The sequence below is a fragment of the Echinops telfairi genome, unplaced genomic scaffold, assembly GCF_000313985.2.
Source record: "Echinops telfairi isolate 266 unplaced genomic scaffold, ASM31398v2 ScPeMD7_70;HRSCAF=299, whole genome shotgun sequence".
NCBI lineage: Eukaryota > Metazoa > Chordata > Mammalia > Afrosoricida > Tenrecidae > Echinops > Echinops telfairi.
The window spans coordinates 35210720-35229767 of record NW_022103968.1 but is presented as its reverse complement, the minus strand read 5'-3'; the positions used below and the strand labels follow the sequence as shown (position 1 = coordinate 35229767).

Here is a 19048-nt window from a genome sequence, read left to right as displayed (position 1 = left end):
CAACACACACTCTCTCACTGCCTCACTCATTGACTCACTCTCACTCACTCACTGCCTCACTCTCTCACTGCCTCACTGTCACTCACTGTCTCACTGTCACTCACTGCCTCACTGTCACTCACTGTCTCACTCTCACTCACTGACTCACTCACTCACTGCCTCTCTCTCACTGTCTCACACACTCATTGTCTCTCAGTGACTCACTCTCACTCACTCACTGTCTCACTCTCTCACTGCCTCATTCACTCTCACTGTCTCAATCACTCACTGCCTCACTCTCTCACTCAGTGACTCACTCACTCACTGCCTCACTGTCTCACTGCCTCACTCACTCACTCACTCACTGTCTCACACACTCACTGTCGCACTCTCACTCGAAATAAAACAAAACAAAACAAAAAAACAAACTTTGATACTTCTGCCTATCTGCTTGCCTGCCTTCAGTGATGGACAAATTCCACCTGAACGATTGGACTTCTATTAAACTTCTTCCTGCTTTTCTTTCTCCCTTTAGGAAAAAACCAAAATCCTGTCTGATATGCTATATCTAAGTCACCCAACATGTCCTTATGTCAATAGTTGATGAAATTGAAATTTAAAAATGGTTAAATTATTTGGCATCATCTTAGCTTTCACTTCAACAATTTTCCAAACTGTGGAGGTCTGACCTTACACTTTTATCATCAACTCCATAAACCCTTATTAGAACGTTTTGTATGGATAATTGATCATTGTGATGAGACAAGGATAACTATCATTGATTTTAGAAATAGAGGTAGTATTTCTTGATATGAGTAGTACTCTATAGTATGTGTATCATGATATAATATGTTGGTTTAATACCAAGGTAAGTAAAAAAGTATTGGTAGTCATTCCAGTTCATACATGCACAAGCTTATTACAAACAGAACATGTTAACTATATCTCTGGGATCATTGGATAGCTGCAACAAGTTCTCTCAGTATTATCCTTGTTTTGGTCTTATTCTCAACAAACAAACAAACAAACAAACAAACACTGCCATCAAGTTGATACCAACTCATAGCAAGCCCATAGGACAGGGCAGAACTTCCCCTGTGAGTCTCATGGACTGTCACTCTTTACGGTAGAAAGTCCCATTTTTTTCCCGAAGGTGCCTTAAAAAAAGATCCATTGCCAGTCAATTCCAACTCATTGTGAACCTGTACAGGGCTTCTCAGACTAAATCTTTAGGGAAGCAGTCAACCTCATTTTTCTCTGGTAGAATAGTTTATGGATCTGAACTATGGACCTAAAAAAAAAAAAAACATTGTGAAAACAAACAAAAAAAACACAACAAGATCAACTAGCTTAAGGAGCTGATTTTTCCAGTGTGTGTGTGTGTTTTTTTTAAAGCAAGATGGAAGCTAATGGAAGCAGTTGTATTAAATGAAACATAACCGGATATATCGATATGCTCCAGCACCAGGGCCTAATCAAGACATCAGCTTCCAAGGGCATCTCTTGGGCTAGTTAAGCTCAAGGGAGAAGGGTCGTCTCAGATGGTTTGGGTGGCAGTGTTTTAGGATCCCAAAAGGGATCATCTGGATCGATTTTCCCTGAGGACACAAGATGACACAGGGCTTATTGGAAGAAAGTTTTAGGCAAATTGAAAACTGTATTGGTAATAAGTGTTCCCCATCACAACAATGCACTTCATCATTCTTTGAAGGTAGTAAGGACTGTCTTATGAGAATTTTGTTGAGAAAACTTACTCTATCCACCCCAAAGCCCTGATCCTTCAGACTTCTTTCTTCCCCAAGTAAAAAAAAACAAACAAAACACAACATTTCAAAGGGATACGATTTGAGTCCCCCGAGAAAGCCCAGACCATCATTTTGACCTGGCTTCAATCAAAGAGCACAAAATTCTTCACAGAAGGGTTGGAGAGAGACACCTCCTCAGAAGTATATAAACCTCAATAAATAAAGGATAGGGCAGACACAATTGCTTCACGTTTGGATCTTTATGTTTAATAAAGATGTTGGATTTTTTCACAATACTTTTTACTTACCCTTCTATAACACTCTTACAGAATTTATGGTGTTAGCCTACCCACGTCAGAAGGATATTTTTATTTTTCCAATTGACTTCAGTTTACCAAGTCAGCCTTTTTCTCCTATCTCCCAAAAGACATCTAATAGGGAAATTGTTCTCTAAGATTGGGAAAATCGTGAGACATTGTTCTCTGGGAAGCTAATGGGTTCATCTCCAAAATAAGAGTGTGTGTGTGTGTGTGGGGGGGGGGGCGAGCAACAGTGGACAGTGGGGGTTGGGGGGCCGAGCAACAGTACCACTTCAATTGTAATACATAATTTCCAAATGGCTACCTTCAACATCCCACTACACCAAGTTTGGGGCTTTGATTTTTAAGTAGCAGAATTGAATCTTCCTTTGTCTCTGACCTAGGCCTTCAAAGATCTTAATCAGCATTGAATTGACTTTTAAATGAGGGAAAAGTAGAAGTTATAGTCAATATTGAATAATTAAACTTTATCTACTCCTGTAATATACTTCATTTTATTTTAATTTTTTCCTTACACGCGGAACAATTTTATTTGGTCTGGGAGGGGAGGTCGGGACGGGCAGGGCTAGTGCCCACCTGCGGGGGCTTTCCCGGACGTCGGGTGTTCCTCCATTCGGTTTAGAAGAAACGCCCTCATTGATGAATGAAGTCCCCACGAAGGCAGGCGGCGCAGTGACCGCAGGCAGCTGTGGGAAGGCGGTGGGTGCGCCCCAGGCACTGCCAGGCCCCTTGGAGAGCAGGGCCTGGACACCATCGCGGCCCCCCAGGAACTGCTCGAAGTTCCGAGCGATGTCGTTGCGGCACACGGGCGACCAGGTGATAAGCTTGGGGTCGGTCATGAGAGGTGGCATCGTCTCTGGGCGCCGGCAGGGCCTCCCGGAGGAAGGCAAAGAGCGGGTGTGCCTTGGCGCTATTCACCTTGCACTTCTCAAACAGGCAGAAGTGCGGCTCGAACCAGACGCCAGGTCTGACGTGCTTGCGGGCTGAGGCCCAAACTGGTTGCAGGGGAAAGCTGGCACGACCAGGCCCCGGGCCAAGGCGCCACTGCAGGTCGTCGTTCATCTGGGTGTGGGCCCGAGCGCGGTGCGGCTCCACGGGTTCCATCATGGGCTCCCCGCGGAGAGAGGCGGACCTTGTCATATACTTTATGATCTGTCTCCTGTCAGAGTTTTTTTTGTGTGTAGTTCTCTTCCACTGTACATGAGCACCCATATTTTATTTTATTTTTTTGTTCTTGATTTCCTAGCCCAAGTACAATGTCCTTTACATAATATGAACTCAATGCATGTTGTAGACTTCACTTCAGTAAACAGATTACTAACAATAAGCCATTAGGTGCCACCAGTCAGGTCAACCTCCTAGCAACCCTGTGTACAACAGAATGGAGCCTTGCTTGGCCCTGGGCCATCCGCCCCCTGGGCATCTTTGAGCTTATTCTTGCAGCCACTGTTCGCCATCTGGTTGAGGGTCTTTCTCTCTCTCACTGACCCTCTACCATGTACGGTTTCCTTCTCCAGGGACTGGTCTTTCCTGACGACAGGCTCAGAGTGCCGGAGAGAAGGTCTTGCCGGCCGGGCTACCTTTTTAAGGAGCATTGTGGCTATTTATTTGTTTGCAGGACTGATTTATTTGTTCTCTGGAAATCCATGGTATTTTCTGTATTCTTCACCGACACCATAATTCTTCCTTACTCGCTGTCTGGCTTTCATATTCATATTACAGCAATAGAAAATACCATGGCTTAGGTTATATGCACCTCCATCTTCCAAGTGACAGCTTTCTTTTTTGATTATTTAAACATATCTTTTGCATTTGGTTTTGCCAATGCCATTTGTTTGATCTTTGAACAGCAGCTTCCATGGATGTTGAGGGTGAGTCCAAGTCAGAGTTATTGTGCTGCTGTTTATTGGTCTAGCTGTCAGGATTTTGGATGGATGGATAAAAAATGGTTTTAGATAGATATGTAATCAATTATGAAGGCTATAATCTTTGATTCTTTATCAGTAAATTCATCACATTCTCGTCACTTTTAGTGAGCAAGTTATGGTCTCTGCAAATGTCAGGCTGTTAATAAGCTTCCTCCAACTCTGGTGCCGTATCTTCTCATAGCCCAGCATCACTGAGTGCTTGCTTGGCATACAGAGTGAATTAGTATGGGGAAAGGCTAGAACCTTGATGTATACATTTCCTGATTTTAACCATGCAATAGCTCCTGTTTCTGCCAAACGAGTGCCCCTTGGTCCAGGAGGTGCAGGTTTTGGTCTTTTCTTTATGATCTTTTTAATGACCTGCTTTTTGATGTTGTTTCTCATGTATGAGGCCTTGGTATCATTCCACAGTGTAGCTGCCTAGGGTTCGTAATGCTCAGTGTGTCAAGTCTCCTCTTGAGATGGTCTGTAAATGCAAGTGGAATATACCCAAGGTTGTATTTTGGCTCCTGTCAACTTGTTTGGATTTTCTTCAGCTTTAGCTTGAATCTGCAATTGATGATGTCTTCACCTTTGGCCCCATGCCTTTGTTTTGGATGATGACGCTGAGCTTCTCCATCATCTTTCCACAGTTGTAGTTTATAGATGATGTCTGTGTGGTATATCCAGTGAGGATGGAACTGTATATTTGTTGTTTATGTTGCTGATAAAAGAGATTTCCAATGATTAGTTATTCTTGTAAAATTCTATATGATCCCTAGCACCGTTTCTATCACCAGAGCTGTATTTTCTACCTGACAATCTTATTTCCAACTTTCTCATTTCAATCACCAGTAATTATCAATACATCTTGATTGCATGTGTAATAAATTTCAGACTGCCAAAGTTAGTAAAAAATCTTCAGTTTCCTCACCTCTGTTATTAGTGGTTGGTGCATAAATTTGAATAATCATATTATTAACTATTCTTCCTTATAGGCACATGGATAGTATCCTATCACTGACAGTGTTGTATTTCAGAGTAGATCTTGACATATTCTTTTTAACAGTGAATACACGGCTGGCAGTGTTTGGTTCTGTGTACCTGGGGTTGCTAGGCATTGGGACAAACTCAATAGAATCGAACAAAGACACAGCCCTTGCATCAGGCCCATGTCGGAAAGCACAGAGCTATTTTGTGATTAGGAAATGTCTCGGCCTTCCTAACTGTAAAAGGTTCTTTTCTAATGAGAACACTAAGAGTGCTTAAGCCAATAGAGACCTTGCCTTGATCTCTGAGGGGAGTATCATCTGAAGAAAAAAGACACACAACTTAAGAATTGTCTCTTCTCAAGAAGGATGGTTGGAATAGACTTAATCTCATGACTAGTTTTGATTTTATAGGTAATTTTTTTTCGACTGTATCATCCTGAGAATTGTTCTAGACTCGGAAACAAAGGAAGAGATTGCACATGAATTGCAAGGAGCAATTTGGTGTTGAATTTTATAATGCTGTATGATTAACCAGTGTTTTCTTATTTGAACCTCTTGTTAATAAATGCAAAACACTTTTTGTAATAGCTTTTTAAAAGAAAAATTCCATAACACTTCAATGATACATTTTTCCATTGGTTAAGCTTACTAATTCTCCCTTCTTTCTTAACAGGGATATTTTTGAAGAAGATAACTATAGCCCCATCCCTGTTGCTAATGAAGAAGAATATAAAATAATCATCAGTAAATTTCCCTTTCAGGATCCAGATCTTGAAAAGGTACAAACTATTTTTTAATTCAAGAACTTCCGTGAAAATATATTTTTAATATTTATTACCACATAGCATTCTGAGAGTGCCTTCTTTTTCCCTGGCCATCTTTTTGGTGGTTATGACTTGAAGCCTCTGAGCGTGTTTTGTTAGTATTTAAAGACCGTGTCACCATCTTTATAAGCATTCTTTCTATTTTGGTGAAATTAAGAAGGGGCTTTCTGGGTGATGCTAGCAGCAGTGTCCTGAATATTGGGTGGATTCCCAGGGCAGGTGCTACTAATATTGGGTGAGTTCCAAGAAAAAAAAGTGTGGTCTAACAAAGATAAGTCTCTAACACTCTGGAAGATTTTTTTTTGACAGCTTCAGTCTAAAAGTACATTTCTAGAAAGGGTTTATGTTGGTTGAAGAAGAGGTTTATGAAGTGCGTAGCCCCTACAGATTTCTTCCTGAGGTAGGAAGTATGTGTTTTTGGACTGGAAATGTCTGAACAACAAACGTGACAGAAGAAGGAAGTAGACAGGCATGAAGAATATATATGCACACAGAAATGCACATGACATATGGGTGCACACACACAGGCACATACAGTCATGTCTCTTTGGTGTATATGTGGACTCATTTCATGGAAAAAAGGACATGTTTATTTCCTGTTACCATAATGTTTTCTTCTTTATTCTTGTTTTAATCCCTATATTTCTTTATTCTTTTTCCAACTTTTAATAATTTAGTCCTTTTCTACATTATTATCTCTTCAGAATGAATAAGACTGTGACTTGTGACTGTAATTTTGGTTTTGTATTTTTAAACAAACTAAGCATATTATGTGTAACAGATACTGAATATAGAACCATGTAACTAAATGCATAATGTTTTTAATATAGCACACTTATGAATTATAGCGTATCAATTATAGCAAACATTCTATTGCCTGGTAGTTGAGTTTCAGTACACACCAAAGCCCAGTAGATGTCTTTTTTTTAATTACCACAATGTTCTCTATTTGGACTTTCAGATCTCCTCTGTCACTGAGGAAGTTGAACAGAATTATTTCTAATGTTCTTTCCAATTACATTAAACTGTCCTGTTTGTACAATTATAAAGAAGTTTAACCTTGCTGGAAACCCAAAATATGCAGTACTTCGTAGAATTAAGTTCATTAAGCATTTTATTCATTTGCCCACATAATACTCAGCATTAAAATTAATGACCGTTAATAAGATAAAATTCTCACTGAGTTAATGCTGACTCCTCTTGACCCTATAGGACAGAGTAGAACTGCCCCCGTGAGTTTCTGAGACTGTAACTCTTTATGAGAGTAGAAAGCCCTTTCTCACATAGAGTGGTTAGTGGTATCAAACTGCAGACTTTGTGGATTGCAGCCCAATGTGTAACCACTGCACCACCAGGGCTCCTTAATAAGGTAAAAAATACATGGAAAATTTAAATGTGATCATTTAAAAGTAAATCCCCAAAATTATTTAGTAACCTCCTCTTAGTTTTATGTATTTTCAGTTTAAAAAATTAAGTATAATTTTTAATTAAGCTATAGAACACATAAAACAGCCTCTCATGTAACTTATTATTTCAGAGTAAATTATGACTTATTATTTCAGAGTAAAGAAGTGACCAAGACTGAACATTTATGCAGAAGCCTGTCTTTTTTGCAAATATCTATGCTAGTTTGATTAAAGCCATATGGCTAAAATAAAATATTCATATTCTGTCTTTTAATGTCATTGAAATAAATTCTCAAAACTGAAGTGCCTCAGATAGTACTGGGTTCACTCTACACAAAGGAAATTGGAGGGGAGTAGGCATTTACATTATTATGAGCTGTTTTTAAAGGACATTGACTCTTCACTTAAATGAGTCTCTGAAGTTGGAAACCAGCCTGGAGGGATAGGACTCTAACCTATGTTGTCATTGCTGCTGCTTGGAAGTGTCCTGCTTCTGTTGCGTGGGCAGCCTTGTCGAGTCGTCAGTGACGTATGTGACCAAGGAGGACTGCCGCCTAGGATTTCCTGGACTGGACCCTTTCCAGGAGATCACTGGGTCTTGTCTCCCACAGCGTGGCTGGTGGGTTCAAACTGCCAACCTTGCCGTTAGCTGCCGAGTGCTTCTCCAGTACACTATCAGGGCTCCTTTTCAGTATACAGGTGTTTATTCCCATACCTCTCATCCCCCGCCACATACAAGCCACTGCGCTCTGTGCTAGATTTTCAGTTTCTACTGAGAAGAAGCTTAGAGTCCAGTGAGTGAGAGAAGAGAACGACAATTCACAGACGTCGGCAGTGCTTCCGATGGAGGCCACATGCACAAAGACTGTGCATCTGCAGTAGGTGGAGGTGACTAGATGACGCTGGAGATAGAAAAAGGACCAGACTGTGGTACCTGGTATAGGGTCAGTGAGTTCAGCCTATTTCCTGAGGATTATTAGAAGTCAGCAAAGCGTTTTGAGCAGTAAAAACATCATCACATTTGTGCTTTCAGAAGATTTCTCTGGCTACTATGTGGAGAATCTCTCTCACTGTCATCAAGTCAGTACAAACTTACGGTGACCCCCGTGGGTTTCCCAAACTGTAGCTGTTTATGGGAATAGAAAGCCCAGTCTTTCTCCTGAGGAGCTCTTAGTGGTTTCGAACTGGTGACAATGTGATTGCAGCCTAACGTGTAACCACTGCACCGGCAGGGCTCTAGGTGTGGCGAATGGGGAAGATAACCCTAGTGACAGAACTGTCATCAAAACACACAGAGGCATGGGCAGGGAGATGCTTTCTCTGCTTGTTGGAAACCTGACACTGTGATTTAAGAAATGGGTAAATTGCCATAGTATTTCCTCCCAAAATACTTGTTTTCTTTAAAATCTCCCAAACAACGTACAAAATGGAACAAAGTACACTTTTTTTTTACAAAGTACACTTTGTGATGCAGTTGGTTTTCTCTACATTATTATGTAATTAAAACATTATTTCCTAAAATTTTAAAAAACCTTTTTTTTTCTTATACAGCAATCTTTCCCAAAGAAATTCCCCATGTCTCAGTCAGTGCCTCATATTTACATTCAAGTTAAAGAATTTATTTATGCCAGCCTTAAATTTTCAGAGTCACTACACCGGAGGTAAGTTTACTAATAAGAAATGTAATTCAATTTATTAAACATGAATGCTCTTTTTATGCCATGATTCTTTGATAGATGATGCCCTCACTAGGAAAATGTGTATATTTTAGTGAAATTGAAGGTAAGTTGCTGTAAATATGATCATTTACTTTATTTTTACTGAAGTATTTTAAAAACAAATTCTATAATGACATTTTATCTCTAAACACTTAAGTGTTTCTAAAATCAGTAGAGACATTTTATTTCATAAACGCACTTAACACAGCAGAAGGAAAACAAAGCAAAACTCACTGCCATCAAGTTGGTGTTGACTCACAGCGACTGTACAGGACAGGCTCCAGTTGCCCTGTGAGTGAGAGTCTGTAACTCCTTACGGGAGTAGAGCTGCACCTGCGAAGCGGCTGGTGGTCTCAAACCGCTGACCGTGCAGTTAGCAGCCCAGTTCATTCTGTGAGATCAATTCCCTTGTCATTACTGGTATTTTCTGTTTCTCAAATTGTCCCCAAAATGCTTTCTGGTACTTTGTAAGTTTGTTTTAGGATCTAAATAAAGTTAGCTGTTTTACCAATTCTCTTTTCTTTTTTTTTTTAATCATTTTATTAGGGGCTCATACAACTCTTATCATAATCCATACATACATCAATTGTGTAAAGCACATTTGTACATTCATTGCCCTCATCATTCTCAAAAAATTTGCTCTCCACTTAAGCCCCTGGCATCAGGTCCTCATTCTTTTTAAAAACATTTTATTAGGGGCAATTCTCTTTTCTTCTGGATGTCATTGACTTGTTGAAAATCTGATATTCTCAATAGTTTTACTTGGTCTTCGCTCAGATAAATCTGAAGTGTGAAGATTGATAAAAAAATCAGCAAACTAGTGAAAGATAGCTGTAGCAAATTGGTATCCTCTGTAGTAATGGAGCGTAGTTTTGGCAGCTATAGGCAACTTGATTCCATTGGCAAACCTTGTGTGATAAAGTAACATCCACATTTCTGAAGACAGAGAACGTATAACCGAACTGAAAAGCAAACACGCTGCCATCAAGTTGATTCTGACGCACATCAACCCAATGTAGGGTTTTTGAGGCTGTCAATCTTCAAGAGAGTGGAGAGTCGCAACATTCTCCTGGGGAGAAGTTGGTAGGTTTGAACCACCAAGCTTGTGGTTAGCAGTCCAGGGTTTATTGACAGTGTCATCGGTGCTCTTTAAGGGAATGGGATAGTATTCCTAGTTTGCTGATAAGGAAACTGAGGCCCAGCGAGGCTGCATCATTTGTCCAGAATAGCGTAGTTAGAGTTAGCATGAGAGCGGGGATGAAAGAGTAGGTCCCATGTCCATAAAAGTGCTTGCTACAGTGTCTAGCATAGAAGAAGAGAACAGTAATGTTGGTGGAACCTTAATCTTTATACCACACTTTGTTCAGGCTCCCTCGATGGATGCTGCAGCATAGTCAGAGGAAACATTTCTGATTAGGAGAACTCTCTGGAAGTGAGTGGTGATGCTAAGTTTCATGGTGACTGCCTCTAAGGAATCCATTCTTCCAAGTGGAGCAATGTGAGCAACATGAGAAACTGTTCTGAATTTTAAGTAAAAAAAAAAGGCATGAAGCCTGAGAATTCTTTTTCAAGCAGAAACAGAACCACCATGGTTATATTTTACTTTATTGTATCTGTGTTTCTTATTGCAAGTTACTACACATCTTTTTTTTATTTAAACAATGTGCAGATAAATGGAAAATGAAATGTGCGTCCCGCCAGGGTAAATAGAGTATCTGATTTTGGATAACATGAATGGGGCATGGAAGGAAATACCTAACATACACATACGTAAAGCACAGTATGTGTTGTGATTTGTGGTTTCCATAAACCAGAGGTCCTCATTGTATCAGCAGCCGTCACACCATGCAGGATGTGATCAGAAATGCAGCCGCCGAACTACTGAATTAGAAACTCTGAGAGGTGGGGCCCACAGTTTTACCAAACTCTTCAGATGATTGTGATACATGCTCAAGCTTAAGAACCACTTCCTTGAGCTTCATCACATTCTACCACCAGCCTTTGGTACCAGAGTCTCTAAAAAGCTATTTTAAAGACAACCAGCTTTTGACCTCAGTCATTAAACTAACTAGAGATATTGTATTCTGCCTAGTGAACAACATGACACACGCATGTAATCTAGCATTTGAAAAAAACAATTAATACAAATGAATGCTAATTGAAGAGAAATAGCACAAAACAAGTGATATTACAATGGTAGGTTTCAGTAGTTGATAGCTCTTGGAACTCAAATGGTCTGAGGGCCACCCATAATTGATGCCTACATCATTTTTCATTTGACATTCTGAAGTTTTGATCTAAGACATAGAAATGTAGAGGTCAAGGTCATAAGCTTCTGGCTCTGACATACCCTAGTTTGAGTCTTCATGCTGACACTTACTAACTATAGCAGGATTTGGGGTAAGTCACTTGATTTTTTTTTAAGTGAAGCTTTTTAAACCATCAGACTATTTTGTGCATTAGTGATGTACATCTAGTAGTAACAAGCACTGAGGTGCCAGGCAAGAGCAAAGCTGGCTGTGATGGATAAGGTTCTGGGTAAGCTTAGCAGGGCTATGATCCTGCAGTTATGGAATATTGTGTTTTAGCAGTTATGTAATGATATGTGGTCATTTTCCATTTTGTGATCTGCTGTGGTCATTCTTCATTTTTGCATAAGATCAATTTTCCACAATAGCCTGGGCTTGGGAACTTTACCATGCTGCTAAGTGAGGAGTGAGTATATTTGTGAACTATTAGATGAAGAAGTTAAGGGATAGAGAAATTTTGACTTACATTTGGATAGACTTGTTTGTATACTCTCAAGTAGAGGCTCCAGTTGGTCATCTTTGAAAATATTTGATTCTCTGTTGCTGATGAAGTGAGCAAGATAGATGCTTTCTTCTATTATTTTGAGGTAAATATATACAATCAAAGGAAGAAGCATTACAAAAAATCTCTCAACTGTTATCTTCTATAGGGAACCAGCTTCCCCACAACCAAATGTGTTTAAGAGGCGGTTGTGTAATTGAGGAGTAAGTTAAAGTGACCTTAGACAAGATAAAGTATGCAAGGGCTCACCTCCTCAGTCATGACTTCAGGAGCCAGGTCCAAGCAGAGAGAGCGAATAATGTAACCTGGCTAGTTTATTTAATCTGGGGCACGCAGGCTACGGTAAGCACACACCTAAGGGGTTGTACAATAGGCATACACGTAACAGGACAGGAGGGGGCACGAACTAGGGGTATACACGCAATAAGAAAGGGAGGCACTAGGGACACGTGACAGGAAGGCAAATGTAACAAGATGGGCAGACTCTAAAGCCAAGATGGCAGCTATCCTTGGTCATCTGAGTTGGCTTGACCTAAGTGTCTTTGAGCTCTTCTTCAGGGGAACAATCTATGATCCTTATCAGAAGGGAGTGGGCCCAACTTAGGGTGGGACAGACAATAGGGTCTGAAAGCTTTTGATGGCAGATAACCTTCAGGCAGTAACCTTCAGGCAGTTGACCTCCATGTGCATAGTCAGTGACCATGTGTTTGCAAACAGCACCTTAAATTTGGCATTATTATGGTTGGACATCATGGGGAATAACTTTTGCTTAGGAGAATATGAGTGTGACACATCTCCAACCCACGAGCTTGAAGGTTTCCTCCATGGGGAGCCTTGGCCTCCCAGACTCCTTAACGTAGGAAAGTTGAGAGTTTGTCCGCATACACTCTCTTCCCCTTTCTGTTTCCCACATTCTTTCAACTTGGTTCAAATGGCATAAAATTGTATTTAAGGATTATATATTGAAGGTGCATTCCTAGATGTACATTTGCCTCTCCTATCTTTCCCTTTAAATGTAAATTAGGCTAGCAACCTTGGAAAGCCACAGGGCAGTTCTGTTCTGTTCTGTAGGGTTGCTATGAGTCAGAATTGACTCAATAGCAGTGATTTTGACTTTTAATTTATGTAAAGATTAAAAAGAAATGAAGCAATTTTTAAAAGTAAGTTTTGTTGGATTATTATTTAGTATGCTAACTAAATTGTTCCATTGCAGAAAACTTAGTGATACCAACCTTTGTTTTTAGTTCAACAGAAATAGATGATATGCTTAGAAAATCAACAAATCTGCTGCTGACCAGAACTTTGAGTAGCTGTTTACTGAACCTTATTAGGAAACCTCACATAGGTTTGACAGAGGTAGGTTAAAAAAATACTTAGAACCAAATATTTCAATGTACAAAGCAACTATTATAAATTAAATTATTTCTGGGTATCATTGCTGAGCACCATCCTGTAAGCCAGTTTTGTATTTTATATTTATAAATATACGTGAATGTTTTAAAATAAAACATTTGTAAATTCAGTAACTGTGAAATAAAAGTGTTTACATGGGAACAGTATATACAGGCATACCTCAGAAATAGTATAGTGGTGGTCTATGAGAGGGTACCCCCCTCAAAAAACGGAAAAATGCTCTGCTGGGTGGAGCTTCCGTAGTACACATTTTTCCCTATAGGCGAGCATCAAGCAACTGGTTTTGAGTTAGTGCACCCAGTGGCGTCACCTGGGAAGGTTCTCTGTGGTTACAGTGAATATTTTCATTAAAGCAGTTTCACTGGAACCTCGTTTTTTGTGATGGCTAATTTAAGAGAATCCATGTGGGGCTATGAAATTTTGCTTCGTGCTCAGGAAAAATGCTGCTGTGATGTTGAACACAGTTTATAAGGACAGTGCTATGGGGAAAACTCAAGTGTATGAGTGTCAATTGATGACAAACCTCGTTTTGATGTCCATCAACTTTATGAATGGATGAAAATGATGACAAAATTCAAGCATTTGTGCTCAGAAAGACCTACAACAACCATTGAAGAGATGAAGTTATTTGAACTATCTTGGAGCTCGGGTTCAAAAAATTGTAATGGAAGATTTGGGAATGAGAGGATTGATGCGAAATGTATGCCTTGGGTTATGACTGACAGGAAAAAGAGCACCCATTGGAAACATGCTGCACTTTGAAAGAACAGCTTTGAAGCGACCCAGACTTTTTTTCCCCCCTAAGGTCAATACTGGGGACAAGACATGGTACTATTCTTATGACCTTGAAAGTAAACATTAATCAAGCCAGTAGAAGATGCCATTGTCACCTCACCCCCCAAAAACTCGTTAAGTGAAATCAAAGATCAAGATGATGCTTATTTGTTGTTGTTGTTTTTTATGTGAGGGGGATAGTGCATTTGGAGTTTTTTCCACCAGGTCAGACTCTTAATCACACTTTCTGTTTAGAGGTTCTGAAAAGATTGCATAACAGTGTGTGACCACAAAAAGCCTGATTTGTGGCTGATGGGACTGGTTTTGCCACCACAACAATCTCAGTGAGCAGGTTTGTTTTGTTTTTTTGGCAAAAAACAGCATGCCTCTTTTGTCCCATCACCTGAGTCACCTGGCCTCGTTCAGTGTGACTTCTTTTTGTTTTCACAAGTGAAGAGGGACAGGAAAAGATAGCGATTTGATGCATAGAAGAGGTGAAGAAATAAACGAGGGAGGTGCTGTCAGGCATCCAAGCAGATGAGTTTGGAGGTTTCCAGCAATGGAATTTAACAAATATATTAAGTGTAATAGAGAGTACTTTGAAGGTGATAAGGTTGTTTCGTAAAAAAAAAGTTAAATACATAGTTTTGGAGAAAAAATTTGTTTCTTTTTGGGTACCCCCTCATATTAAATTTATAAGAACATTAAGAAAAAATTGAAATATTGTGATCATTACCAAAATGAGTCACAGAGAGCCCCAGAGATCACATGCTGGTAGAAAAATGGTGCCTGTAGACTTGCCGCTGGGTGGTCGCCAACCTTCAATCTGTAAGACATGCTGCCAATCTCCGAAGCACAGCAAAGCGAGGTATGATAAAACGGGGGGTGCCTGTACCTGGAGATGTTAGAGCATGTGTGTAGATTTTTTAATTGCCGGGCTTACATGAAAACCAAAATCCTCATTTTTTTTAACTTGGCAAACATAACATTTTACAAAGTGCTTTGAAAAGTTATTTTAAATTAATTGGCAGCTAGATTTTTCATTTCTTTTTAAACAATGAAAGCATTGAGATTTTGTATCTGGCAGCAAACTTTTCAAACAGATAATCAGTTGTGTCCTGTAATGCTGTAATTATATAGTAACGGTGCACTGCTGGAAGTAGTGATCTTGTTTTTCAAATTCAGGTGACTTTCTATACATGTAGCCTGTATTTGATCAGATGTATTTGTGTTTTCTAGCTAGTGCAAATCATCATAAACACAACACACTTGGAACAAGCTTGTAAATACCTTGAGGACTTTATAACAAACATTACAAATATTTCTCAGGAAACTGTTCATACCACGAGACTTTATGGACTTTCTACCTTTAAGGTATGTAAAATCTGAAGTTTTACTTCAATCACTAGAAGCCAACTTTTAAAAATTGAAGACACAATCTATTATATATTTGATTTCATTATATTGTTAAGAAATGAGAATTACAAGTTGTTATCATTGACAATAAGTAGATATCAGTTCCTTTTTATCATTTTAAATAATCTTTTATAAATGGAAAAAAGTACTTCTTTTTCACAGATGTATCTCATTTTGTACACATTTTAGAGATAGTAGTGCTGACTTAGGTTTATTGCCTTTCTATTAAGTCTCATTATCCAATAATTAATTTTATATGTAATGTATATGTATTTGTGTTTGGGAATTAAAAATCACACTGCTAATAAGTAGTATAAGGTTGCATTACATTTTTTATTGACTCTGATTTGAAGCAAAATGAATGTTACCACATTCCATGTCATTAGAGTCCTCTTTTTTTGATTGGAAAGATTTCTACTCATATCATGGGATATTCCAAAATATTAATAAATACTTTAAAAAATAAAATGGAAACTTAAATATTATAAATTCATAAAATATTAGATTACTGATTTGACATTATACAGATGAGACAGAAGTAGTCTAGTAGTATCCCTTTGCATTAATATTTTGTTAAACTAGTGGCACAAATGTCAAATAATACCTGAGTCAACTGATTTATAAAATTAGTTATTAAATCTGAGACGGAAACCTGGACAAGATTTTATATTTTAATGAACCCTACTTTCTTCATCTGCCCAATTAGAATAACAACACAGCACTTAGCTCATATGTTTATTACGAGGAGGAAAGAAGGTGCTTGTCACACACAGTTCCATCATTGTACATCATCTTTGCTCTGAGCCTTCCATTAGGTGATAAGGGGACAAAAATGTATCCTTACCCTCAAGAAACATATAAGGCGAAAAAAAGCATAAACAACAGGGTCTGGTAAGTACTGCAGCACAGCAGGAGGTTCCACTCAGTGTTGGACATTCACTGTTGGACATTCACGTATCGTCGGACAAATTGCTGTCTGTTATCAAAGTATTGCCTTTTCATCCTTGCATTAGATTTACACAGCCTGCTGTTTGCTTTCTCTCCTGGGTGTTAGTGTACTCTCTCAAGAGCTTTTGTAAGGCTGAATCATAAGCATATTTAATAGTTAACATTAAATTAGTATGCTGATACCCTTTCTGACTAAAATGTGAATTGTGGTGTATCAAGGATCTGCAAGAAATTTTTCTGATCATTTGTAAATTAAAGAACATAATGCTCTTAGATTCAGAAATCTTGGAACTGTATTTTTAAAAATCTGCCTGTTGAGTGGGAATATATAGAAATGTTAGATAGTTTATCATTCCATTGATCTCTTCAGTTGTCGATAACTAGTTGAAACTACATCAGACATATCATATCATACCCCTTGATGGATTTCCTTGGAAATCAGGAAATCAAGTTTTAGTCTAAATGCAATGGAATAATCTTTGTTTTTATGTTGTTGTTTTTTCTTGAAACCCATTTCTATTTTATGATATGGGAACAAGAGTTGTTTGAGTTCAATATTTGAAGGTCACGTAGTCCTCATTGCTCTTTGTTTATTTCAAGAGAAATTTGTCTCAAACTGTACTATGAGACTGCTTAAACAGGGAGAAATGTTAAATCAATATTAAAGTGAATTGTTGAGAATGTTGGAAAATTTTCCTTCAGGAGTCTCTTCCCAATTTCAGAGATGATTGGAACAAGTCTTGACTACAGACATTAGTGTGGATGCTCAGATCACTTCTTTAGACTAATTCTTTTCAATCCAGTGACCCTACAAAATATATTGTTAATTAGGTACTTATTATAGAAATAAGCACTTATATGCACCCTCAACTCACATGTCCATTTGCCCATTCTAAAAAGAAAGCACTGTGAGCACACAGAGGGCCTGTTCTCATGTCACACATGTTTACTTTATGAAATATTACGTAGGTTAACGTGTGAGCTTGTCTTTTACTGTGCTGATTTGGTTAGTAATACAGAAGGGGTACAACAAGTGGTGCTCACTCTCGAACAGTATCTCAAATGTAAACTAAATTCACCCACATCAAGAATGACTTAAAGTTAATGTCAGACTTCTCCTAACTGAAAATATGCGTGTCACAGTGGATGGGGGAAATGGGAATATTCTCTCTCTCTCTCTTTAAATGTTTTTCACGCCACACATATTCACTATATTGATATTCTTCTTTGTTTTTTGGCTTTTTGTGATAAATGTGTGCAACATACAGTTTGCCATTTTAATAATTTTTATGTATGCAATCAGTGGCATTCATCACACTCACACCATTGTACAACTGTGGGTACTATTTGTTTTCAGAACTTCTACACACCGTTCCCCCCCACCCCCACAGAAGCTTTGTTCTTATTAAGCAATTACTTGCCATTCCTGTGTCCCTCCAGCCCATGGTGGCCATTAATCTACTTTCTGTATCTATGCCTTTGTCTGTTCCAGACATTTCATATCAATGGCATTATGTAATATTTTTTCTTTCGTGTGTCTTATTTCATGTAAGAATTTTTTTTTAACTTTTGATGGTGAATTAGGTGAAGGTTTGCAAAGCGGATCAGTTTTCCACTCAACAGATCCTGCACACCTTGTTTTATGTGATCGATGATAATCCCCACAACATACCATCACCTACCCTCATCACGCTCTCGTTTCCTGTTTCCATTCCTCTTTCTTTCCTAATCCTTCTGAACTTTGTCCTTTATAAATAATGCCCTTTTTATCTCGGATGTTTGATTAGTCTGCAGTGTACATCCCTCCCTAGTGTTGTTCCTTTATAGACCTGTCTGTTGTGAAGCTGAAAATTCAGCCAAGGAGGTGAATTCCATTCCAGACCTGAAGGAATCATCTGGGAAGTTCCAGGACTTTCTTTGCACCAGCAAGCCTGTCTCCTATGATTCTCTCACGCTCCCCAGGAGCTTCTCCTAGAGCCGCTGCAGAGCCATTTGTAGTGGCCGCCCGGAAACATCTAGTTCTGCTCGCTGGCTCATGGACACTGATGTTCTTGAGGTTCATTAGCTTAGTGGACTAATTGTTTTCATGTGTCTCTGATTTTCTTCACTCTCCTTCTCGTGGGGAGAGACCAGTAGTTAGTTGCACCTTCGATGGTTATTTTCAAGTGTTTAAGATTCTAGTGGATACTCGCCCAAGCAGGGTGTATAGCATTGTCTTTAGGGACTATTAGAGTAATATTTCCAAGGTTCAGTTGTATCACAGCACGTATTAGAGCTTCATTCTTTTTCATGGCTTGATAATTCCATTGTATGCCTATACCACTTTTTTATTTTTACTCCTTTTGTTAATGTACACTTAGGTCATTTCCACATTCTGCCTATTGTAAATACTACTACTAAGAACACTGACGTACACTCTGGAGTACTTCTTTTGAGTTTATGCCCAGGAGTGGGATGACTGGGTTTCACTTCCTGAGGAGCCATGGTCATTTTCTGTGGTGGTTGCTCTCTCCAGCATTCCCGTCAACAGTGCACCAGGGCTCCTTTGCGCCCACAACCTTGCCAACACTTGTTGTTTTCTGATCTTTTGTTAGGGGTTCTTACAACTCTTATCACAAGCCATACATATATCAATTGTGTAAAGCACATTTGTACATTCATTGCCCTCATCATTCTCAAAACATGCCCTCTCCACTTAAACCCCTGGCATCAGCTCCTCCTTTTTCCTCTCCCTACCTGCTCCCTACTCCCTCATGAACCCATGATAATAGATAAATTATTATTTTGTCATATCT

At 39.0% G+C, this 19048-nt stretch overlaps 1 protein-coding gene and 1 pseudogene across 4 annotated transcripts in view; one reads left to right on the top strand and one right to left on the bottom strand.

Moving 5' to 3' along the window:
• The window catches only part of EXOC6 (exocyst complex component 6), a 195597-nt gene that overhangs the window by 89069 nt on the left and 87480 nt on the right, over positions 1-19048 (top strand). For all 4 annotated transcript variants that reach the window (XM_004701070.2, XM_045291179.1, XM_045291180.1 and 1 more), the window contains exons 14-17: positions 5617-5722; positions 8725-8834; positions 12947-13058; positions 15129-15263. In XM_004701070.2, coding sequence (XP_004701127.2) covers positions 5617-5722; positions 8725-8834; positions 12947-13058; positions 15129-15263 — 463 coding nt within the window. The remainder of the gene's footprint in view (positions 1-5616; positions 5723-8724; positions 8835-12946; positions 13059-15128; positions 15264-19048) is intronic.
• Positions 2539-3148, bottom strand: LOC105978430 (annotated as a pseudogene).